Consider the following 26771-nt stretch of genomic DNA (forward strand, 5'->3'; position numbering starts at 1 on the left):
TTCTTGTTGTGAAAATTATAATTCTAAATTCTAAATAAAATTAAAATTAAAAAAAGGTTTTATTAGTATGCTAAAAACCCAAAAATCATAAACCATGACGCGTTTAAATCTAACTTTAAAAATTGAAAAATATATATATAATTTCATATATTATATAAAATCCAAAAGAAATATCAACCGTTTTTTTAATGATAAGACTGTTGAGATAAATAGTCACTGAAATCGTATAGAAATATAATGCACTATACTGAAACCCATATTAAGAAAATATAAAATATTTGATAGATAGGAAAGAGCGAACGAAGATCATACTTTAAACTAAAATGAATAAAAAGAAATGAACATAACAGATCATACTTTAAACTAAAATGAATAAAAAGAAATGAACATAACGTGGGCTGATGTGGAAAAAAGAAAAGCCATAATTATAAAATGAATTAATACTAAGGATACTTGATCTATTAAAACATTTTGTTAACGTCGAGTAAAAAACAACCATACATAATCAAACTCATTAAGTTTTTATATATTAAATACATTAAATAAAATTAAACTAAAAAAAAACACCATCTAAAGAAACTAGATAATAAGTGGTAGTTGGATGAATGTTTGTTTGAATTGTGATTGTGATTTATGATCTTCGTAATAGTTTTATAAGCATAAAATAAGTGTATTTGAGTCTTGCAATAAACCGTTTCTTTGACATATGCAAATAGTTATCTTTTTAACCAACCGTACACTTTATTTGTATAACTAATAGCATGTCCAAGATGTTGGGTATGTTTTCACAAACCTAGTTGTAGTTGGATGTTAGATATGAAACACTACTAGAAACTTGAGTTTCAGCTATGGATTTTGCTACGGATTTGTTCTCTAGCAAAATTTAGACTTATAGCTAGGGAATTACGACGGATCTACCATGTTTTTGGTATGTTTTTGATAGTTATTTTATTTATTTAACGTGTGGAATATTAGTGAGGCTTTACCGAGGGATCAGCTATGGATCTCGCAAGTATTTATCGATGCACCACTATCCCTCGCTAATCAGTCGAAAAATGAAGGGCCTTAGCTAGGGTTCAAACGACGGATAAAAAATTGTGCCAGCCGGTATGCATTTAGCGAGAGAACATCGACAGAAACTATATTGTGGGTACGCGCGTTTTGTTTTTTCTATCGCCAATCTCTAGCTGAAATTGGCATAACCCAGTTCCATCTTCACGAAATGCATTGAAAATTCTGGTACGCGTTTCCTCTGGACTCTGGACATGAATTTTGAACAGATGATGGCATAGAAGTTCCTTCAATCTATTAACCCACTTCCATCTCACAATCTCTGTTTGAACAGATGACGATGACGGCACTACTCACCCAATTCCGGCAACCTTCGTATTTTTAAGCTAAAAGTATTCTTCCTTAGCTTTCGGATTCAGGTAAATCTCATCCCTATTAGGTTAGTTTTAGTTCAATTGCACAATATACTTTGTTAGGGTTTAATTTCTCATTTTTTCTTTTTCAATCAATGTCCCTCTTATCTCTCAGCATTATATACATGAATAACCTTGAAAGTTAGAATTAGAACTTGATTTAGGGCTTGATTCATCATAGTTTGTCATCCAATTTATGAGAATTTAAGGATTCAGGAACACCGGTAGCCAAAACCTTTAGGTTTTCCCCAATTCTCTTTCATATTTAGGAGGTGGTCTCTCTGATAAGTCCTATTCCCTTTTGAGGTCTTGAAGTTGATGTGGTCTCTCTGATAAGTGCTATTCCCTTATGAGGTCTTGAAGTTGATGTGGTCTCTCTGATAAGTGCTATTCCCTTATGAGGTCTTGAAGTTGATGTGCTAAAAATTTGATTGAGCTTTTTTTGTTTAAAATTTAAAGTTTTAGTTTTGTATATCCGAAAAAAACAAGGTTGTAAAAATCAATCGACGTTAGATAGTCAGTGGACTAGGGTTAAGTGATTAATCGGCTAGGCAGAGATTAATCGGGGACCATTAATTGCTAATTTATTAGATTTTAAAAAATTAAATAGGAGTAATATAATATAAAAGTTCATAAATACCACTAATATCATAACAAAATAGGTTAATATGATAAATACAACACTGATCATACCTCAAATGTTTCTATTGAGATATAACTTCCTCAAAGTGTTAAAATTGCATCGGGTTCTACTGTTTCAGTCTTTTTGTATGCATGGATTAATCGCTAGGCGCTCTCTAATCGGTCGAGTAGCTCCTAGGGATTAATCGGAGATTAATCGCGATTTTTACAACATTGGAAAAAAGTAAGGTTTTTTTTTTTTTTTTTTTTTTTTTTTTTTTTTTTAATTTTTTTTATTTTTAATTTCATATTGTTTTTTAAAAATCTAAGAACTAAAAGAATCCAAAAGCTCTCAAAAATTTGTTATCGAACATATCCTTCATCTACGAGTACAAAAACAGTATTTATATTATTACTGTTGGAAAATCATGTAGAAATAACAAGCGAACTTAGTTAAACTTCAAAAGAATTATAAGGTAGACGAAGAAGGGAGGCAAGAATGAAATTACTTGAAAATGTAAAGTTTTAAAGGAAATCTAAGAGTAAGATTGAAAATGGAAGATGTGCAAAATGAGTACGAAATTTGGGTTTTGTTAGGAACCAAACTCATATGTTTATGTTGTTAAATTAAATTTTAATTATTGTAACATGCCTCTTATATGTTGAGAGTCTTATATGTCGAGATTATATGTTGAGAGTAAGACATACTAAAGCTGAAAACCAAATGAAAATAATTATGGTCCATATCTCATGTTCAATATATGATTCAAATGTTGTTTTTTTTTTTTTTTTTTTGTTTTTTTTTCCTAGCATATCATTTATATATACTTGATTGAATAACTTATAACTTTGCATATCATTGTAAATTAATTTTATCAATTTATATACTTGGTTGAATATCATACAACTTTTAATATAAGAAATGGTAACAACGCCTTAGGTAACATGTATGTAGAAAATCGTACACCATGGAACCTCGAAATGTCCAAATAGATGCCGACTCCAAAAATGCAACTAATTCATATTTGTCATTTGATAAATTAAAATAATGCACCACCATGAATGTCCAAACAAATGCTGATTTGCAAAATGCAACCACCACATGTTTGTCTTTCGATTAATTAAAATAATTAGCCATTATTCATCCATGTGCAACCCATAGTTCTATAAATACCACATTTCAAAGAGCAAAATTCAAAACAATTTAAAGAGTGATTTAATATCATGGCAGTTATAACTTCTGAGTTCGAGATTGCTTCTTCCCTCCCAGCTTCCAAATTTTTCAATGCCTATCGCGACTTTAACAACATTGCACCAAAGGTCGATCCAGAAACATACAAAACCCTAGTGGACACCGAAGGTGATGGAGGTGCTGGAACTATCAGGGACATCTCTTTTGGCGATGGTTAGTAAGATCTAAATAGATTTTTATGTACTCTTTGAAATTATTTTAATGTTTGACTTGTATTTTGTTTATCTTTATCCAATTTACTGTGGGATAACACAGGCGTCCCATTTACAAATGGAAAGTTGAAACTTGACGTTGTAGATAGCAACAACTTCAGTATTATATACACAATCTTTGAAGGAGACATCTTGATGGGACAACTAGATTCGATGACTCATCATGTGAAGTTTATACCGTCACCTGATGGAGGATGTGTATACAAGCCTACCGTTGTGTATAATTGTAAAGGTGAAACTCAGCTTCCGGAGGAAGCTCTCAATATGGTAAAAGAAGGATTCAAAAAAACTTTCAACGCGATTGAGGGTTTTATCCATGCAAATCCTCAAACTTATTGATCAATGCTATATATGGTGTGTCATGTTCTTGGTTCAGTAAAAATAAAACGGATTTTAGTCCCGTTATATTTTATATACGTACTCGGCTTGTTTGATATTTTATTTTCTTGTAATGTGATTTTTAAATATATCAAGAATCCCTTGCAAACATGTCTATGTAAACAATTTCTAGGATGTGATATGCATGTTATGAGCATTAATTTTACCATCATGCATGCAGAAATGATAGTTGCAAACCACAAAAGTCCATTCAATTTGCATTCTAGTGAATGAGAATTTTTATTGAGATAACCACCAGTTTTGAAATGGTTGCAAATCTATGAGACTGTAGAGAGGGAGGTGAGAAACAGTGGTTGATAACTGCTTGACATTTTGCTTTGAGTTACATTCATTATGATAAGCCACGCGATTTTTGTTAGAGATCTACCTGATGATACCTAACGCAACCTTTTTGCCTAAGAAAAGAAAACTGAACAGAAAAGGAAGGAAGGAAGAAGACTAGAAGAGAACAGGGCAAAACAGGGGAAGAATGAAAAAAACGCTAGCTGTGAAATACTTGCTGGAAAATATACTTTTATTGCTGACTACTTGATTAAATAAACATAAAACAATACCCTTATTTATACTATAACAGATGGTATCCTAAACTAACACAAATAATGCTTAAAAGGAAAGTTTCCATAAAAATTTCCAAAATGCCCCTGAGGCCTAATTCCTGAATTACGCCAAAAATTTCAAGTAAATGAGATATTTTCTGTTTTGCAGCTTTTTTCTTACATCTTTTGTGACGACTGAAGAGTTTTCGTAAGTCAATTGAGATTATACCAAAGTTGAAAGAAATGGATGGATTTAACCAAGAAGAAGAATTGAACTTTATGAGATTTGTTTTCTCGTACTTCCAAGAACCTGTGTCTTATATACTTCTATAAATGAATTTGAGTTTTTATCTGTCATTCAACCAGAAATAAGATTTGACCTATTTGTCATGTGTGAGAGTCTCGACAAGAGTGCTTCAGTTAGATATATCCAAGAGAGAATCCCAAAATATTGATTAACAAATTTTGTTAGTCTATATGTTAAGTGGCACTTAATTAGGCTAAACAAATTCATTTTGTTATTCAGACTAAAAATCTATACATCATTTGCTTCTAGAAACACCATCAGACTCTTGGTGTAGAGAGTATCGACATTTTGATGTTCCTTCATTTTTGGAATATATGAAAAACCATCAGCTTTATTAATCTATTAAATCTGCAGTTCTAACCAGAATAATATTCAAATTATACTTCCTTCGCATCCTTAGAATATTGGGCTAAGGACCTATTTGATGTCCCGAGCTACCCCTCAAATTTGACCGTCAAGTGCAAAAGTTAGTCCGTCACACATCTATCACAATCCATCACAGTTCCGTCGGAAATCTGTTCACGTATCCGCTTGAAATTTGTCACCAAATCCTTATAAGTGTAAGTTTAATGTAAATATGTTTGTGTAACCCTTTTAGTGAGGGATTTATGACAACCTTTTTAGTGACTGATTTTGACGGAACTGCGGTCGAAAAATGAGTTGGTTTTTTTTTTTTTTTTTTTTTTTTTTTTTTTTTTTTTTTTTTTTAATAATGCAACCCTTAAAAATATTGTGCAACCCTTGATATATTTTTTTTACATCCGCAAGCACAAAGAATGTACGACAGAAGTGTTATCATGAATAATTGGTGTCTATTATATTAATTTGTTCACTATAAAGAGTCTTTATTTCTCTTTTTATTCTTTCATAGGGTTCGTTCTAAATTTAATTTACAAGAACCGTATCGCATTTTATCGCATCTCTAGATTTCACGAGTATTTTCTAAGTTATCTTGTTTTGCAATTTTTTTTGTCATGCATCATCTAACCTAGCCATTTCTAATAAAAGCGATTTATGAGGATAACCTTGTTGGAGACCTAGGAATTTTTTGCATCTTAATGGATTTTATGGAGATAATGCTGGGTAATCTTGACATGGGTCATTGGTTAAGTCGGGTTATGGGTATTATGATATTAAAATATTTGTATATTGATATAAATATAGATATATTTGTTAATATCCTTTCCTAATTTATCTTCCGTAATTGGTTATGAGCTTTGTATCTTCCCAATATATTGGGATCATTATTCAATAATAACACATGATTGATATACCATTTTTCTATGGTATCAGTGCCACAATAACCCTAAAAATTCTTCCAAGCCCATCGCCACCTCTCAAATCGAAGCTACGACTGCTGTGTTCGTCCCTGTAAATTAAAATTTGATTTCCACCAATTCTCTCCATAATGTTTGAGAAGAAGGATAGCGATGACAAGGTCATGACATTGCATCCTACATATCATGTTACCAATATTTATACGAAGATCTAAAACCTTGATGGTTGTAAGGTCCGGTTTGATAGACATTTTTGTAGGTCCAAACAGATCTTTCTGGTTGAATGGTCCGGAAAGACTGTTTGATTTGCTCAAAAAAGGGTATTTGTCGGTAAGATATGTCTTTCCCAGAAAGCCGAAAACCAAATTTATCTGGCTGAATGGGTTGGAAAGACAAGTATGCCCCAAGACTCGCCTCTTTCTTTCTTCTCTTCGGCACTCATCATTAGACATCATCGCTTCCTCACTAAGCTCTATAATTCGTCGCCGGCCAGCCTCCCTACGTCGGAGCGTCGGTGCAGCCACCAGCACCACCCCATAGGTAAAAATCTCATCTCTTTTTTTTATCGATCTTTGGATTGGAGAGTACCAGATGTGAACCTTCATATGTTTCATCTTATTTTCTATCTTCTGATTTTCGAGCATGGGATTTAGGAGCACCATTTCATATATAAAGTTTCCATTAGAAATTCTGATTTTAATATACATTTTGTGTAATTTTTAATTTTGTGTAATTATTGTTTAATTTTGATTTTGTACGACATATTATACAATTTTATAACTATTTCTCAATTCCATCCATCACAGTATAGAATGTTGGGGTAATGTTTTTTTCATTATTCAGCACAGTCAATCAGATGTACAATTAAACAACATGATTTATTTCCCAGTCAGTAAACTTTCCCAGATAGTACTTTCCCTGACAACAACTATCAATGGGACACTAAGATCACTTATTCTTTATGGACCAAGCTATTTTGTTGTAACGTCCCAAAAATTGTAAGGTAAAAATTTCATTTTTAGTTCAACCATAAACACCATTTAATCATTTCAATCATTCAAAACGATATTAGACTAAAATAGTTATCATAATACAATTTCCAAACTTATAGAGTGCAGAAATATGAGTGGATGCGCTACGATCAAGTCAAACCCTTCCGTCGCGAACCGAGATTACGTGAAAAACATTTTAAACATAAATCGTAAGCACAAAGTTTAGTAAGTTCCCCAAAATATTGCATACCATAGAAATCTGCCAGCTCGAGGTTCTGTCAGGTCTATTTCACCCCCGAGACTATTTCACCCCCGAGTCTATTTCAACTCATGTGTTGGCCCAAGGCCATGTCGGGTCTATTTCACCCTCGGGTATGTTACACCCCTGAGTCTATTTCAACTCATATGAAAACACTAGGTTGTAACGAGTCTATTTCACCCCACACACATAAAAAACAGGCACACAAGGATATAACGCATACAACATGAGTCAAAAAGGCTACAAGCACATAACATATCCTAGGGTTCTATAGTATAGTGAGCAACCTCACCTCAGTCCGTGGACAATCCAACAAATGCTCGAGCTACTAGACTGGAAAATCTCCATGCTAACTAATCAAGTACAATCATGATCAATAATCAGGTCATAACCATAATCGGGACCTAATTCACTAATCCCGACTCGTAGGGTAAAAGAGTATTTTACCCTTCCCCTTAATTGGCCCAAAGACAAAGGCCCAAACTTAATGTCTCTAAAAGCATAATAATCGACCCAAATCCAAAAGACACCTAAGGCCTAATACAGGTCCATCCATAAAGGCCCAACCAAAAGCCCAAAATGTCAACTATCTATCGTCACGTCATGAACAGTCTTTGGTCATGTTGTTAGATTTCACTCTGTCCGATTCCAACTTATCCGGACTCAACTCAGTCAACTCGGACATGAAAATTCACTAGATAGGCTATAGGCCTTGCGAGGCGGTCCAGTCAGGCTGGCAGCCCCTAGAGCAGTTTGGATAGGCTATAGGCCCTACAAGGCGGTCCAGTCATGCTAAAGGCTCGTAGAGCATGCCAGATTGACTGTAGGCCCTACGAGGTGATCCAATCAGCTTGACTGCTCATATATGTATGCTTGTTGGTTATGCGGTATGTTGTTACTTTTGGGAAACTTACTAAGCTTTGGCTTACAGTTTTAGTTTATGGTTTATGGTACTTTAGCGAATCATGGAAAGCGAAGGCATGATCATGAACAACTTCCTGTTTTATGTAACTTGGCCTTGGGAAAACTCTAATTTTGAATAATGTTTTTGAAACAATGACTTCTTTTGAAAACAATATTGTTAAATGGTTGATTTTGAAAATTTTAAATTTCTTTGACTTTTTGGAGTATTACAACTTTTCAAGCCATGAGGGACTTGACCATTCATACTTCTCTTGATGAGCTCTCTTGTGGCACTTTTCCACAAGGTTATTGTTCATCTCAAAAGGCCAGTAGTCCTTATAGAATCTAACATCCCGTTTATTAAATAAAAAAATAGACCAATTAATGAATGACTAGTAGCCCTAAAAATCAATAATAATATAGCAAGGTGTTGGTCTCGAGGAGTTAATTGATACAATTTTGGAAGCTGGGGGTTAAAAGTGTAAGTGCTGTAGTAGTTTGTAAATATTTATGAAGGCAGGGACTGCTTGGCAATTTATTGGGACTTAATTTGTAGAGATTTGGGAGGCTAAGGGGCTAAATTGTAAGTCTTGGACCTAAAATGAAATGAATTTATGGAAATGAGGGCTAAAGGGTAAATTTTGGATTAAAGGTGAAAAGATTTTGTGAGGAGGGGCTGATTTCGGAAATATGGACAAGTTGAAATGAAACACGGGTTTAACCCCATATCTTTTTCTTTCCCTCTCGTTGGAATATTGAAACCCTAGCCCTACTATTCTATTGCAGTCGTCACCATCTCATCTGAACCTTTCAGCCGCCAACCATCATTCTCGTTCGTTATTCCGATTAGAGGAGGCCGCCAAGTGGCTACCTCGTCATTAGAACGCCACCACAACACTGTTGCCGGCTAGAGACGTCATTGACAATTGGAAGAGCCACCAGAATCAAAGTTGAAGATGGTTCATCATGTGTGGGTTGATAGCGAGTGGAAAGCCATCGGTAAGGTAAACTACAACCACCTTTCCTCGCTCTTTCTCATTATTTTCTGTGGTTGACGTCGGGAAAACGCCAATGAAATGGGTCGTTGCTAAGGTATGGTTTGGAGTAGCTGAATTTTGGTCTTCGAGATTTGAGTGTGGTACCATTTCAAGAGGAAAGGGCTACAGGTTCCACTAGAACTCGAGGAGTGCTCCGTCAGTATATAGGAGATATGTTGATTTAGCATTGGCTGTTTTGGAACACTAGCAGTGGTAAGTTTTGGTTTCCAGAAGATAGATCATTGGATGGTAAAAAGGATTGGGAATCCTTTCCAGTTTTGTGTGATGTAAGATGTTAGTTGAACCCAAGTGGGGGAGAATCAGCCAAACGTTCAGGACCAGAAGTGTGCGTGAGACTAGAATGAGTTTGCATCCCCGTCAGGGAGGAAGACAGCCAAGCTGTTGTATGGAATGAGGATAGTGTGAGTTGGAAGTTCGGAAAACTTGTCAATAATGAGATCGCATTCTGTGAATGCTTGAGCAGGCCGTAGAGAATCAGGTTGGGGATTTCAGTGAGGACATGAGTTCAGTTTGGGATGCTAGGTCAGGTGTATGCTCGACTTTGGATGTGTTCACTAGGGTAATCAGCGGTAAGACTGTGGTCAGCGGTTGAGTTAGTATGGAAAGTGATGTAAGACTGCGGGATAGCTGTAGCATTCATTAGCAGCCAGACAATGTGGGAAGTGTTATAAGATTGTGGGACAATTGTAGCATTCTTCATGTGATCAGATAGTGTTAGAAGTATTGTAAGTCTACAGGTGTAGTCGTAGCATTCACAAGGTTTCTAGATAGTTTAAAAAAGTGTTGTAAGTCTGCGGTTGTAGCCGTAGCATTCACAAGTTTATTCATATGAGTTAGGCCTGGGTGGGTCAATTCTTAAGATCGTGGGAAGGCCACAACGTGATTAGAATCAGGAAATGGTAGGTTGAGTACCCATATATGCTCGGCAACGCTCGGTCGATTTAGACTGAAAGGGGTAGGTCGAGCATCCAGATATGCTCACCATTAGCTGGTTGAATTAGACCGAAAGGGAGGCCAACACTCAGATATGCTTGGCAGTGCTAGAGTCCTAGGATGTTATGCGACAATGATTTAGTTCTGGTGGGACCCAAGGGTGAGGCCCGTATGATTATAGCTATGCAGTTGGGACCTGGTATAGACCGTTGGGTCAAGGCATGGGATCGGAGATCCCCCAGATTTATAGGGTCGAGAGTGACAATGTGGATAGGGTAGTTTCGGTAGCCGAAGTTTTCTTCGGAAGTCAGGGAAAGAAACTAAGAGCGTATTCATTACTTCAGCGACTAGGTGGGAATCCATTATTCCAGTTAGTTGGCAGATAAGTTGGGACATAGGAGGTCTCGACTCATTCAGACAGTGGATAAGAGATAGTAGGATGTTCACGCAGAAGTTGTGATAAGAGAATTCTTGTGTGAAGCAGCTAGTATGCTGAGGGATGCCAAGTGGGGGAGAGTTGTAACATCCCGTTTATTAAATAAATAAATAGACAAATTAATGAATGAATAGTATCCCTAAAAATCAATAATAATATAGCAAGGTGTTGGTCTCGAGGAGTTAATTGAAACAATTTTGGAAGTTGGGGGTTAAAAGTATAAGTTTCGGAGTGGTTTGTAAATATTTATGAAGGCAAGGACTGCTTGGTAAATTATTGAGACTTAAATTGAAGTGATTTGGAGGCTAAGGGGCTGAATGGTTAGTTTTGGACCTAAAATGAAATGAATTTATGGAATCAGGGGCTAAAGGGTAAATGTTGGATTAAAGCTGAAAAGATTGTGTGAGGAAGGGTTGATTTCAGAAATATGGACAAGTTGAAATGAAAAACGAGTTTAACGACATATCTTTTTCTTTCCCTCTCGTTGGAATATTGAAACCCTAACTCTACTATTTTATTATAGCCGCCACCATCTCATGTGAACCTTTCAGCTGCCGCCTCTCCTTCTCATTCGTTTTTCCGATTAGACGAGGCCGCCAAGCGGCTATCTCGCCATTACAATGCAACCACAACATTGCTGTCGGCCGGAGATGTCATGGGCGGTTGGAAGAGCCACCAGAATCGAAGTTGAAGCTGGTTCGTCATGTGTGGGTTGAGAGCGAATGGAAAGCCATCGTTTAGGTAAACCGCAACCCACATTTCCCCCCTCTCTCTCTCTCTCTCTCCCTCTCGTTATTTTTTGTGAATTTCGTCGAGTATAACGACTGTGGTCATCGGTGGCCAAGATCTGTCGTTTCTGCTTGTTTTGATGACAACAATCTCCTAGTCGGTGATTGGGATACTTGTTCTCGTGTCGTCTATGTGTTTGAGTTGCTGCTACGAGACGAATATGTGGGCATGTGTATTTTTTGCTAGAAACCTACCGCCAGCACCTCATGGTGGTGGCTGCCATCGTTTTCTACCACCCATGGTCGCCTGCCACCGCATAGGTAGCTGTATGTCTCGTTTGGAGTGTGTGTGCGTGTTTCCTTTATGATGGGTCATTGATTTGGTGATTTGGTCGGATAAAAGTCAAGAAAAACCACCACCATCGTGAGGTGGTAGCTGCCGCCATGAGCCGCCGTTGACCACCACTGCCCGAGGTGGCAGTGGGTGGTGCTTGATATAGTGAAATCCTAATTGGCCCAATAGCTTAATCTTGGGCTTAGTGGGCTTGTGATTAGGTTGAAAACCCTAATTAGGGTTTAGAAAGCCCCAATTTTGGAAAAATTTAATTTTGGATTGCCGGGACCCGCATTTGGACCAGTTGACTGAAGTTATGACTTATGTCGTTTCCATTGTATGTTGCCCTAGTGGAGTAATGGACTTAATGGATTAAGTGAGAATACTTAACCCTAATCGTCATTTCATGTGAAAACCCTGATTGGGTTGAGTTTGAGGTAGGCCTTTTTTTGTTGGGCCTAGATGTTTGGAGTATTGATGGGCCATCCAAGAACAAGTATATAAACTACAATTTCGGAATTGGGCTTTAGGATAAGGTCCATTGGGCAGGCTTGGGTCCAATTGGGAAAATTGGGCCATAGATGGGCCATATATGGGCCTTAATGATGATGATATATTGGACTAGTGGACTGCCAGATGTTTGGGCCAGAATAAATGGTTGGGCCTTAAGTTAATACCATGTAGAGGTTTTGTCCCAATTTGGAAAATTAGGCCACAGTTGGGCCTTGGCTGATTATTTGACTTTTGGGCCTTAAGAGTATGAGTTTGGGCCTTAATCTTGGACCAAACTAGGTTAGGGGTAAAATGGTCCTTTTCCCCAAGTGGGGATTTTAGAGTTATGCATAGGAAGCCAAAATGGTTATTTGGGTTTTGTTTGATGTTGACAGCTTGGGAATATGTCAGCCAGCAGCTCGAGATTTATTCGCGAAACATCAGCCGTGCGAGTTGAGTATTCCTTCAGTAGGAATTGGTCTAACGCACCAAGGCCAGCCTGTATATGTGATACGTTAGTAACAGAGTGTAACATCCCAAAACTCATGGAAAAAAATTTCATTTTAAATTTAATTGAAACCACTTAGTAACTTTGCTCAAACATTGAAAAATATTCTACATAAACCACCCACGTACTCACAAACCACCCGCGTACTGACAAACCACCCGCGACCATTTTCACTTTATACGCTGAGCTTTCCCAGCCAGACACGTGCACGCATCCCTTACATGCATGGGACCTTATTGCCATTTTTCTTCATTAGGGACCAATAATGCCAACAACTTCAAGGTGGTGTAACTTCTTCATTCTAAGTCTGTTTCTAACGAACTTTATATCCACAAAAAGGTGGTGAGAAACCCTACACTCCCAGATCCACACCCGAGCCCTACAACCTTCCGAATAAGACCCAAGACTCATAAAAGGTCGTATCAACATATTATGCTTATACCCTTGGCCTTCGATGTCACAACCGAACACTTTCTAAACCGGATGTTACAACTCTCCCCCACTTAAATTAGAATTCGTCCTCGAAGCCCACTACAATCCTCCATCTCAGAAACATATCACACACTAAGTATGCGGCTTAACTCCTTCCTATCCTGAACGATCTGATGAATTCCACGGGAGCAACAAACGTGATCCTGATGATATCACCATCGCCCATACGTTCTGCAGCTTTCCCAAGGTAGCTGAAACCGACTACTAAGACCTTCCAAACCGACGAGAAACATTCCTTACTGTCATGACGAGAAATACTTCTGATCTATCAAGATTTTAATTCCATAATGGTATGTCTCCCAGACGGTCCGCCTATGCTCACTAACTACCGTGCCAACATCAAAATGAATTCCTTGTCCATAACTAGTTGTAGCATACTAATACTTGACAGAAGGCTCATATAATCCTTTGAGTAGCAGATTCATCCCTAAAATGGTTAGACTCATACGAAAGTTGTGCAATAGGGTCAAACCTATTACTTTGAGATTACTCAATCCGTCTGTAAGTGACTTAGTACCTTCGTCCGGTGAGATAATCCTCACACAAGATTCCTCCCATTACTCCCTTCTATCCGAACACCTTGCTGTCTCTTTACCACTTTCCGGATAAACCGAGACTACCTTGCTCCCAACTGATCTATCATTACTTGGAATACCGTACTCCCACCGATTACTGAACCCAAGCACAATCTATCAGTCGCTTCTAGCGACTTCTAAAGAAACTCCGGCTATCGAAACCACTCGATCCACACTGTCACTCACGGCTCCAACATTCCTGCTGATCCTCCCGATCATACTGTCTGACTACAAATTGCCAGCGAATCTACTACAAAAGGTGAATGCTACCAGAACTGTTGTAGTCTTACATCACTCCTGGTCTCTAACGACCTACCACCTTCCGAATCCAATCATACTGTGGCCTACTTACATCCGTGCGGGCTGACCTGCCCTGGTGTAAACTATCTAAAGAATCCCACAAGAGAGTCACGCATCTGATACATTCTCACTGCCGACTAAAGACTGGCGAATGCTACAGGCCACCCCACAGTCTTACTATACCAATATGCTGATGGCTAACTAATGAGTGCCATGGGCCACACTGCAATCTTACTATACCAATATGCTAATGGCTAACTGATGAATGATATGGGCCACCCCGCAGTCTTACTCTACTAATATACTAATGGCTAACTGACGAATGCTACAGGCCACCCCGCAGTCTTACTATACTAATATACTAATGGCTAACTGACGAATGCTACGGGCTACCCCACAGTCTTACAACGTTTCTACTCTATCTGCCAATTAATGAATCCTACGGGCCACCCCATAGTCTTACAACACTTCCACACTGTCCGCTAACTAGTGAATGCTATGGTCCACCCCGCAGATTGACAACACTTCTATATTGTCTGCCGACTAGTGTTGTGGGCCACCCCACACTCCTTCCGCATTCCCTATGCCACCTAATTACAGGTGAATGCTACGGCTACGCCCACAATCTTACAACACCCTAACACTGTCTGCCAACCTTGCGAGTCCTACGGCTACACCCGAAGACTTACAACACTTTAACACTATTTGTCAACCTTGTGAATGTTATGGCTACACCGCAGACTTACAACACCCTCTCATACTATCTGTCTACTAGTGAATGCTACGGAAATCCAGCATTCTTACGACACTTTCCATACCGGGTCGAACATGCGCTTGACCTAACACTCATCTGAACTCATGTCCTAACTGGAATCCCCAACCTGATTCCCTAAGGCCTGCTATCATGTGACCCTGCTGCATCAGTACTGCACCCATACCCATGATCGAAGCATCACGTTAAACCACGAAATCATCTACACCCTCTGGCAGGGTGAGAATCGGTGCCTCGCACAACCGCTTTCTGAGAGTCTCAAAGGTTGTCTGCTGCTTAGGCCCCCAATGAAAGGCCACCGACTTCATGGTCAGTCGGGTCAAAGGAACTGCAATCTCGGAGATGCCCTGTATAACTCTCTGGTAATAACCCGCTAGACCCAAGAAACTCCGAATCTTAGTTGGAGACCTCGGAATTTCCCATTGCATCGTGGTCTCTATCTTGGCCTGATCCACCAGAATACCCTTCTGGTTGACAAGGTGCCCAAAAAATTGCACCTCGTGCAACCAGAACTCACATTTGGAGAACTTTGCAAAAAGTCTCTCCCCTCCCAGAGTCTCTAGCATCTCCCTCAGGTGCTACTCATTCTACTCCTCAGTCTTGAATAACCCAAGATGACGCTGTACTCTTGAAATCTGGTCCAGTCTGACACTTCAATCCATCTCCCATGCTGACAACTGGAAGCCTAAGTCTTCACCCTGGCTGATGAATCCTCGTTCTCACTTCCACTCTCACAACACCCCTGAACTCTAACCGAACACAACCCATGCGAGGAATGAAATTTTCTTGAACATCCAATGACCGAACACGCATGTGTCTAACACTCGCAACCGCCTCCACTATCTTCATGCTATCGTCCTTCCCTAGCCACGGTGGTGCCTTGAACTCCAAAGTTCATCCATAGACAATTGCCAACCATACCTAAAACATGATAGAACCACTGAATGCTGACTTCACTGAAGAACTATCACTCTAACCCTGACCGAGTATCCTCTAAGTAATACTCCTGCACATATCCCGAAAAAGATCCGAAATGATAACGGTACATGCAGAACCCACTCCACAAGATGTGTCCCTCTATGGGTTCATCAAGGACTTTTTGACATGCAGGATGGCATATATGATCCTTGATAACCTAGACCCTAGCAGAAAACCGACCCGAGATCTGACTTATCCAAACTCACTCACAATTCCTAAGCGATACGTATTCTCAACATCCATCTAGTAGCAGTAGAAGATGACATACCCGCAATATTTGGAGGAATCTTAATCACCTTTTTTTGACATGACCAACCCCGCTACCCTATAGCAGCCTAAACCCTTGGAGCAACAAACTCCCTTGTGCACTTTCCCGTACGTGCTGCACTGACTCCAGCCATGCTGGCCTTTCACCCGATGATCAAAAGTCATGGGTGTTTTCCCGACACCCTCTACTATACATACTTGGCGCAACCCTCTCTTCCTAGGGTGCTCCAAATTGATCTCGCATCTGCAAACTCTTGGAAATCATATCCTTTAGTGTCTGACACCCTGTCATGATCACTTGCCAATGGCAAAGATGCAACAACTGGAACATCCTCTGTCCCTAAACCGGGTTACAAACTCCTCCCAGAAGCTTCTCATATTCTCCAAGACTCTCACCGATTCGAGTATGGATCCTGTGCTTTCAGTAGTACGGGCCTAGTACTATCTTCCACACATATCCATACTTTTCTCAGCAAACCTCCTGAGTCCTCCAAGTCACACCCTCAAACTGATGCACCTAAGTCTCACTAAACTTCACTACTAACCCACTGAAACATATCCTAGGCTTTCCTAGGTTCTTAAACCCACCCAGTCCTCATCTGCTGAAAGACTCTTCATGATGCCAATTAACCACTAAATGAACACCATCACATGTGGCGAGGCTCGGATTATCCTTTGAGTAAAGGACTCATCCTTACAACGGTTAGACTCAGACGAGAGTTGTGCAATAGGGTCAAACCCAGCACTCTGAGATTATTCAACCCTCGTCACATGTGACTTAATGTATTCATCTGTAAATGAATTCCCATCACTTGAATTCCCCCAAAGCACAAAGCAAGCAACATTCAGACAAATAGGAAATCTAACCAACACACTCCAATAAAACCATTCTATCCTCTTATCAGGAATCGATACTGACATGAGATTCTAAGGCTCATACAATCAGGCATAACCTAAACAGGCTATCCTATTAGTGACTAATCAGTACTATCATGAAACTCATCAAGAATATACAGCAGGCATATAAAGCATATTCCTAGATCCTTAGCCCTAATCTAGCATGCAGTTCTCATACACATACAGTAGGCATATAAGGCATCCTTCCTAGATCCTTATCCCTAATCTAGCATGCAGTTCTCATAATCATACCATATCATAAAATAACATGTATGAGTATCATGGGGGAAAACTTACTTTAGCATCGGCTGAGTGCACGCGTCGCACACCTTGTTCTTTTCAAAGTTCCCTTCTCTTTTCAAATTCTTTTCGAACTCCTTTTTAATGAATGATTCTTCTTTTGAAAATTTTCATACCAAGTCCTTAGTTTGACTCCAGACACACCCGAGAGTGTTCCCGAATCCCTCAAACCAAGGCTCTGATACCAACTTGTAACATCCCAAAAATCATGGCCAAAAATTTCAGTTTAAATTAAATTGAAACAACTTAGTAACTTTGCTCAAACATTGAAAAACATTCTACATAAAACAATAATTAGAGTATTAATCCGAAAGATCATATAGTGCGGAAAATATAGTTTGATGCGCTGCGATTGCTCCGAGCTCCTTCGTTTGAAAACGTAAGTACCTGAAACAAAAGTTGAAAGTCGTAAGCATAAAGCTTAGTGAGTTCCCCAGATACCACATACCATACATATCAAATGATCCATACATGCCGTACATAACCATGAGCCATACATATATCATAAACAAATAAAATGCTATATGCCAAAACATAGTCTTGCCACTATGCCACGAGCCGCCACATGGTCTTTCTTGCCAAGACGGGGGCCACCCCTTGGGTCTTACACACAAGTGCCAAGAGCTGCCCCTTGGTCTTCCATGAAAGTATCACAAAGATAACTAGCATACATACTACTCTACTTAGCTAATGTGCATACAGTGTGCCAGGAGTCACCTCCTGGTCTTTTATACATACTGCCTAGGGTTAACCACCGAGTCTTCCTATAGTACATAAGCTAAATGGGCCGGCATTGGTGCCTTCGACCCATACAAACAGTGATGAAACTCACCTTGAATGCTAAAGCTCGCTGCCTGAACTTCCTAGCTGCTGCCCTGACGGTTTCCCAGACTAGCAATTACCAACACGATATCCAATTAGCAACTAGGTTCTAAACCATAATCCATAATTTGAGGTTAAATAACCATTTTACCCCTAGCCTAACAAGCTACATAACTAAGGCCCAAGTCCAAAACCAATCAAGCCCAAAACTCTAAAATCCATAAAGGCCCGCTAATGGCCTAATTTGCTAAATTGGGCCCACTCCCTCTAATGGGCCTTACCCTAAATCCAAAATATTCTTGTCACAAATTATCTGACCTCTGATGGCCCATTCAAGCCCAGTAGCTGATAAGTCCAAAGATCGGCCCAAACTGAGTCCCAATAACGCAAGCCCACTCTGACTGAGTACACCAGGCTTACTCATCTGTACGCAGGGCGTACATGCTATTTGACTTGTACGCTGCGCATATAAGTTTGTACGACCATCGCACTCTCCTGTTAAGCCCTTTTTCCTCTAAGCACTTAATATTCCTTTCCAGAAGCTACAGTCACATATCCAAGACCTTTTCCGAATAAGACTTGAGACCCATAAAATGCCGAATCGACAGATTATGCTTATACCACTGGCCTCCGAAGTCACAACTGAACACTTTCTAAACTGGGTATTACACTGAGTGTGGGCGGGGCCCGTATCTCCTTATTGTCAGAGTATAGATATCAATCAGATTGTTGGATTGCTAGACTTGTTGTTTGTATGAGACTTGTATGTGTTGTTTAGGTATATGAGTGTGGGTGGGCCCGTATCTCATTATTATTCGAATGCGGGGGGGGGGGGGGGGTCTGAATCTCATAGTAGCTGAGTGTAGGCAGGTCCCGAATCTCATAGTATTATTTGAGTATAGATATGTGACTGTTTGATAGCAGTAGATATACTTGTCGTCTGTGTGATACTTGTATGAATGTTAGACAACGGAGTGTGGGCAGGGCCTGAATCTCCTAGACATCAGAGTGTAGGTGGGGCCCGAATCTGCTAGACAGCGGAGTGTGGGCGGGGCATGAATCTCCTATATAGTGAAGTGTGGATGGGGCCTGAATCACCTAGAAAGCGGAGTGTAGGTGGGGCCCGAATCTCCTAGAGAGTGGTCGGGGTCGTATCTCCTAGTTGCATGTTATGTGTATGGTATGTGGTAGTTTGGGGAGACTCACTAAGCTTCGTGCTTACAGTTTTCAATTTTGCTTTCAGGTACTTTGGTGTTCAATAGAGGAGCTCGGGATAATTGCAGTGCACACACCATTTGTTATAGCCTGGGACGTTTTTACTCTGATATAATTGACAGATGTTTATAATATTTCAAGATACACTACTTATGGTTTTATATGATGTTTAATATTATGGTTTTCTTAATGACTTAAAATGAAACTTTTGGACTATATTTTTGGGATGTTTAATAGAACCTCTGCAATTGAGGACTCATTGTGGCGACCATGATGCAAGCAAATTTTGTTCCATCATCTTAGTGTTTTATGTAGGAGACTAGTTATTCAGGAGTAGCAGTAGGTTCATTGATTTTAACGAGTTTCTCTTCAAGGACATATTATTTGCCCTCGAAGTGAAAAGCCATTATGATTTTACGCATTCAATCATTATATTTGGAGCCATCAAAAGTAACTTTGCAGACGATGGAGAGTAGGGAGAAACCCGAGATGTGGGTAGAAGATGATGGTGCAAAAGCATCAATAGGAGTAGACATCTATAGAGAAAAAGAATAATAGTTTTAGTTAGATGAAAATTAGCCTTAATATTTAACCCATAATAAATTATTAAGGCTAGGATCCAAAATAACAATTCACAACTAAGAAGAGAGATGTTGTAATCTTATTGCAAATTTATGAACGTAGGTAAAAGCAATTCACAAATTTCGAACTATGAAATTCCTAGATCTTTTGAGATTCATTAAATATATCAATGGCATGTTTAATAACATATTATGCTATTCTATTTGTGATCGGGAAACTAAGGATCATAAACGAGATGTAAATAACCATACAAATTAGCTTGACACTCTTGATGTCATTTATCATCTCATTTTAATGTGTCGGTTAACCCCACATGCTCCATTAATCAACGATAACTTTTGAGATGCTCATTATTACTCTTTATAGTCATTATTAGTGTGCCGGTTAACCATGTGCGCTCCATTAACTACTATAAAGTGTAATATGAAATTTTATCGATCAGCATACTTTTCATATTTTCCTAAAGTAACTAAGAGTGAGACTTTATAAAGACGTTTAGTTACTTTTTATGTCATTATACTTATTAATGAAGTTATGTCCTATCAAATTCGTCCGTCTAACGACCCTCCACCATACAAAAGAGCAGTCGGTAAGAATGGATACCCAAAGGCGGTCATTTTAAAGGCCGCTTCCTTAAACTTCCCTTGTAGTATGACTTGGTGAATAAGGCATACTAGTGATTTGACTAAGTTAATCTTTTATATATATATATATATATATATATATATATATATATATATATATATATATATATATATATATATATATATATTAAGTAATTAACTTTTAATATATTATATATAAGGTGTTTTTTAAAAGTTTTGAAAAATACTAGGTTTAAATTAAAATTTTGAAATTAAGGAATTAATTTAATTTAAAATAAATAATTACATTACAAATATTGAGTAATACTATTAATGAAATCATAGAAGTTAATCAAATTAACAAAAAAAAAACACATAAACAAACACATTTTCAAATACACATATATACACTCATATATCAAATTCATGCATATATATATATATATATATATATATATATATATATATATATATATATATATATATCAAATTCATATATACATATATCCACACATATATCAAATTAATAAACATATACATCAAATTCATATATCAAATTCATACATACATGCATAGACTATTATTAATGCACCTGTGGTTGTGGTTGTGGTTGTGGTTGTGGAACTAGAACTGAAAACGATGGAGATGGCGGCAGTGGCGTTTGGGAATTCACCGGAAACAACACAGGCAGTAGTGGCAGTGCTTGGTGGTTGTAATGGGGAAATCTCTTTAAGACCACCAAAAATAGTAAAAAAATGGAAACAAAAACAAAAACGGTGGAAATCAGATAGGAAAACAAACTTTGTCGGTGGAGAAGTACATCGGAAACTCAGAACGTCGCCGGTGGAGCAGGTACGCCGGTGAGGAGCTTGAAATCACTCTGGTTGAAGAAGTGGGGTGCACCAGTGGTTAATAGTCGATGGAAGATGCAAAAGGAGTCTCCAGTCGCCGGCAAAGCGTTGAAATCGCCGGAAGAACGAGATAGAAATGGAGTGGAGGTGGTACCTGATCTGCGATCTGCTACCTGGAGGGGAACAAAAAGGCCACCTTTTAGGGGCGACGCCTTTACCGACACCGTTTAACCATTAGCGGCGACATGTTGGAGGGAAAACACACACCAATTTTTTCGTTAACCCCATCCATCGGATCAAGATGTAATCGTAGGGCCAGAACTTGATATGGAGGCATTCACATGGATTGCCAGTACCACTCTTTAGAGGCGACACTATTAGCAGCGACAGGGACCTTTAGCGACAACAAAAACGCGAATTGTCGGATGTCATCCCTAAAGGTACATGTCGTCCTTAATAGTGGCTCCCCTAAAAGTTATATTTCTTGTTGTGAAAATTATAATTCTAAATTCTAAATAAAATTAAAATTAAAAAAAGGTTTTATTAGTATGCTAAAAACCCAAAAATCATAAACCATGACGCGTTTAAATCTAACTTTAAAAATTGAAAAATATATATATAATTTCATATATTATATAAAATCCAAAAGAAATATCAACCGTTTTTTTAATGATAAGACTGTTGAGATAAATAGTCACTGAAATCGTATAGAAATATAATGCACTATACTGAAACCCATATTAAGAAAATATAAAATATTTGATAGATAGGAAAGAGCGAACGAAGATCATACTTTAAACTAAAATGAATAAAAAGAAATGAACATAACAGATCATACTTTAAACTAAAATGAATAAAAAGAAATGAACATAACGTGGGCTGATGTGGAAAAAAGAAAAGCCATAATTATAAAATGAATTAATACTAAGGATACTTGATCTATTAAAACATTTTGTTAACGTCGAGTAAAAAACAACCATACATAATCAAACTCATTAAGTTTTTATATATTAAATACATTAAATAAAATTAAACTAAAAAAAAACACCATCTAAAGAAACTAGATAATAAGTGGTAGTTGGATGAATGTTTGTTTGAATTGTGATTGTGATTTATGATCTTCGTAATAGTTTTATAAGCATAAAATAAGTGTATTTGAGTCTTGCAATAAACCGTTTCTTTGACATATGCAAATAGTTATCTTTTTAACCAACCGTACACTTTATTTGTATAACTAATAGCATGTCCAAGATGTTGGGTATGTTTTCACAAACCTAGTTGTAGTTGGATGTTAGATATGAAACACTACTAGAAACTTGAGTTTCAGCTATGGATTTTGCTACGGATTTGTTCTCTAGCAAAATTTAGACTTATAGCTAGGGAATTACGACGGATCTACCATGTTTTTGGTATGTTTTTGATAGTTATTTTATTTATTTAACGTGTGGAATATTAGTGAGGCTTTACCGAGGGATCAGCTATGGATCTCGCAAGTATTTATCGATGCACCACTATCCCTCGCTAATCAGTCGAAAAATGAAGGGCCTTAGCTAGGGTTCAAACGACGGATAAAAAATTGTGCCAGCCGGTATGCATTTAGCGAGAGAACATCGACAGAAACTATATTGTGGGTACGCGCGTTTTGTTTTTTCTATCGCCAATCTCTAGCTGAAATTGGCATAACCCAGTTCCATCTTCACGAAATGCATTGAAAATTCTGGTACGCGTTTCCTCTGGACTCTGGACATGAATTTTGAACAGATGATGGCATAGAAGTTCCTTCAATCTATTAACCCACTTCCATCTCACAATCTCTGTTTGAACAGATGACGATGACGGCACTACTCACCCAATTCCGGCAACCTTCGTATTTTTAAGCTAAAAGTATTCTTCCTTAGCTTTCGGATTCAGGTAAATCTCATCCCTATTAGGTTAGTTTTAGTTCAATTGCACAATATACTTTGTTAGGGTTTAATTTCTCATTTTTTCTTTTTCAATCAATGTCCCTCTTATCTCTCAGCATTATATACATGAATAACCTTGAAAGTTAGAATTAGAACTTGATTTAGGGCTTGATTCATCATAGTTTGTCATCCAATTTATGAGAATTTAAGGATTCAGGAACACCGGTAGCCAAAACCTTTAGGTTTTCCCCAATTCTCTTTCATATTTAGGAGGTGGTCTCTCTGATAAGTCCTATTCCCTTTTGAGGTCTTGAAGTTGATGTGGTCTCTCTGATAAGTGCTATTCCCTTATGAGGTCTTGAAGTTGATGTGGTCTCTCTGATAAGTGCTATTCCCTTATGAGGTCTTGAAGTTGATGTGCTAAAAATTTGATTGAGCTTTTTTTGTTTAAAATTTAAAGTTTTAGTTTTGTATATCCGAAAAAAACAAGGTTGTAAAAATCAATCGACGTTAGATAGTCAGTGGACTAGGGTTAAGTGATTAATCGGCTAGGCAGAGATTAATCGGGGACCATTAATTGCTAATTTATTAGATTTTAAAAAATTAAATAGGAGTAATATAATATAAAAGTTCATAAATACCACTAATATCATAACAAAATAGGTTAATATGATAAATACAACACTGATCATACCTCAAATGTTTCTATTGAGATATAACTTCCTCAAAGTGTTAAAATTGCATCGGGTTCTACTGTTTCAGTCTTTTTGTATGCATGGATTAATCGCTAGGCGCTCTCTAATCGGTCGAGTAGCTCCTAGGGATTAATCGGAGATTAATCGCGATTTTTACAACATTGGAAAAAAGTAAGGTTTTTTTTTTTTTTTTTTTTTTTTTTTTTTTTTTTTAATTTTTTTTATTTTTAATTTCATATTGTTTTTTAAAAATCTAAGAACTAAAAGAATCCAAAAGCTCTCAAAAATTTGTTATCGAACATATCCTTCATCTACGAGTACAAAAACAGTATTTATATTATTACTGTTGGAAAATCATGTAGAAATAACAAGCGAACTTAGTTAAACTTCAAAAGAATTATAAGGTAGACGAAGAAGGGAGGCAAGAATGAAATTACTTGAAAATGTAAAGTTTTAAAGGAAATCTAAGAGTAAGATTGAAAATGGAAGATGTGCAAAATGAGTACGAAATTTGGGTTTTGTTAGGAACCAAACTCATATGTTTATGTTGTTAAATTAAATTTTAATTATTGTAACATGCCTCTTATATGTTGAGAGTCTTATATGTCGAGATTATATGTTGAGAGTAAGACATACTAAAGCTGAAAACCAAATGAAAATAATTATGGTCCATATCTCATGTTCAATATATGATTCAAATGTTGTTTTTTTTTTTTTTTTTTTGTTTTTTTTTCCTAGCATATCATTTATATATACTTGATTGAATAACTTATAACTTTGCATATCATTGTAAATTAATTTTATCAATTTATATACTTGGTTGAATATCATACAACTTTTAATATAAGAAATGGTAACAACGCCTTAGGTAACATGTATGTAGAAAATCGTACACCATGGAACCTCGAAATGTCCAAATAGATGCCGACTCCAAAAATGCAACTAATTCATATTTGTCATTTGATAAATTAAAATAATGCACCACCATGAATGTCCAAACAAATGCTGATTTGCAAAATGCAACCACCACATGTTTGTCTTTCGATTAATTAAAATAATTAGCCATTATTCATCCATGTGCAACCCATAGTTCTATAAATACCACATTTCAAAGAGCAAAATTCAAAACAATTTAAAGAGTGATTTAATATCATGGCAGTTATAACTTCTGAGTTCGAGATTGCTTCTTCCCTCCCAGCTTCCAAATTTTTCAATGCCTATCGCGACTTTAACAACATTGCACCAAAGGTCGATCCAGAAACATACAAAACCCTAGTGGACACCGAAGGTGATGGAGGTGCTGGAACTATCAGGGACATCTCTTTTGGCGATGGTTAGTAAGATCTAAATAGATTTTTATGTACTCTTTGAAATTATTTTAATGTTTGACTTGTATTTTGTTTATCTTTATCCAATTTACTGTGGGATAACACAGGCGTCCCATTTACAAATGGAAAGTTGAAACTTGACGTTGTAGATAGCAACAACTTCAGTATTATATACACAATCTTTGAAGGAGACATCTTGATGGGACAACTAGATTCGATGACTCATCATGTGAAGTTTATACCGTCACCTGATGGAGGATGTGTATACAAGCCTACCGTTGTGTATAATTGTAAAGGTGAAACTCAGCTTCCGGAGGAAGCTCTCAATATGGTAAAAGAAGGATTCAAAAAAACTTTCAACGCGATTGAGGGTTTTATCCATGCAAATCCTCAAACTTATTGATCAATGCTATATATGGTGTGTCATGTTCTTGGTTCAGTAAAAATAAAACGGATTTTAGTCCCGTTATATTTTATATACGTACTCGGCTTGTTTGATATTTTATTTTCTTGTAATGTGATTTTTAAATATATCAAGAATCCCTTGCAAACATGTCTATGTAAACAATTTCTAGGATGTGATATGCATGTTATGAGCATTAATTTTACCATCATGCATGCAGAAATGATAGTTGCAAACCACAAAAGTCCATTCAATTTGCATTCTAGTGAATGAGAATTTTTATTGAGATAACCACCAGTTTTGAAATGGTTGCAAATCTATGAGACTGTAGAGAGGGAGGTGAGAAACAGTGGTTGATAACTGCTTGACATTTTGCTTTGAGTTACATTCATTATGATAAGCCACGCGATTTTTGTTAGAGATCTACCTGATGATACCTAACGCAACCTTTTTGCCTAAGAAAAGAAAACTGAACAGAAAAGGAAGGAAGGAAGAAGACTAGAAGAGAACAGGGCAAAACAGGGGAAGAATGAAAAAAACGCTAGCTGTGAAATACTTGCTGGAAAATATACTTTTATTGCTGACTACTTGATTAAATAAACATAAAACAATACCCTTATTTATACTATAACAGATGGTATCCTAAACTAACACAAATAATGCTTAAAAGGAAAGTTTCCATAAAAATTTCCAAAATGCCCCTGAGGCCTAATTCCTGAATTACGCCAAAAATTTCAAGTAAATGAGATATTTTCTGTTTTGCAGCTTTTTTCTTACATCTTTTGTGACGACTGAAGAGTTTTCGTAAGTCAATTGAGATTATACCAAAGTTGAAAGAAATGGATGGATTTAACCAAGAAGAAGAATTGAACTTTATGAGATTTGTTTTCTCGTACTTCCAAGAACCTGTGTCTTATATACTTCTATAAATGAATTTGAGTTTTTATCTGTCATTCAACCAGAAATAAGATTTGACCTATTTGTCATGTGTGAGAGTCTCGACAAGAGTGCTTCAGTTAGATATATCCAAGAGAGAATCCCAAAATATTGATTAACAAATTTTGTTAGTCTATATGTTAAGTGGCACTTAATTAGGCTAAACAAATTCATTTTGTTATTCAGACTAAAAATCTAT

At 37.3% G+C, this 26771-nt stretch overlaps 2 protein-coding genes across 2 annotated transcripts; both read left to right on the forward strand.

Moving 5' to 3' along the window:
* Positions 1 to 3233: 3233 nt before the first annotated feature.
* LOC145088716 (root allergen protein-like) lies at positions 3234 to 3998 on the forward strand. The gene is made up of 2 exons (XM_079027111.1): positions 3234 to 3450; positions 3553 to 3998. Exons 1-2 carry the CDS (start codon positions 3270 to 3272, stop codon positions 3846 to 3848), a joined length of 477 nt encoding a protein of 158 aa, XP_078883237.1. The 5' UTR covers positions 3234 to 3269; the 3' UTR covers positions 3849 to 3998.
* Positions 3999 to 25021: 21023 nt separating this feature from the next.
* LOC145088725 (root allergen protein-like) lies at positions 25022 to 25786 on the forward strand. Its single transcript, XM_079027123.1, has 2 exons — positions 25022 to 25238; positions 25341 to 25786. Exons 1-2 carry the CDS (start codon positions 25058 to 25060, stop codon positions 25634 to 25636), a joined length of 477 nt encoding a protein of 158 aa, XP_078883249.1. The 5' UTR covers positions 25022 to 25057; the 3' UTR covers positions 25637 to 25786.
* The last annotated feature ends 985 nt before the right edge of the window (positions 25787 to 26771 follow it).

Source organism: Lactuca serriola, chromosome 1 (assembly GCF_051521515.1).
Source record: "Lactuca serriola cultivar US96UC23 chromosome 1, Lser_US96UC23_V15, whole genome shotgun sequence".
In the NCBI taxonomy this organism is placed as follows: Eukaryota; Viridiplantae; Streptophyta; class Magnoliopsida; order Asterales; family Asteraceae; genus Lactuca; species Lactuca serriola.

Bases quoted from the DNA above. Each gene is read 5' to 3' on its own strand.
- LOC145088725 (XM_079027123.1), top strand. From the start codon at position 25,058: ATGGCAGTTATAACTTCTGAGTTCGAGATTGCTTCTTCCCTCCCAGCT. The intron at 25,239-25,340 runs GTTAGTAAGATC...GGGATAACACAG, and splicing joins GGACATCTCTTTTGGCGATG to GCGTCCCATTTACAAATGGA.
- LOC145088716 (XM_079027111.1), top strand. From the start codon at position 3,270: ATGGCAGTTATAACTTCTGAGTTCGAGATTGCTTCTTCCCTCCCAGCT. The intron at 3,451-3,552 runs GTTAGTAAGATC...GGGATAACACAG, and splicing joins GGACATCTCTTTTGGCGATG to GCGTCCCATTTACAAATGGA.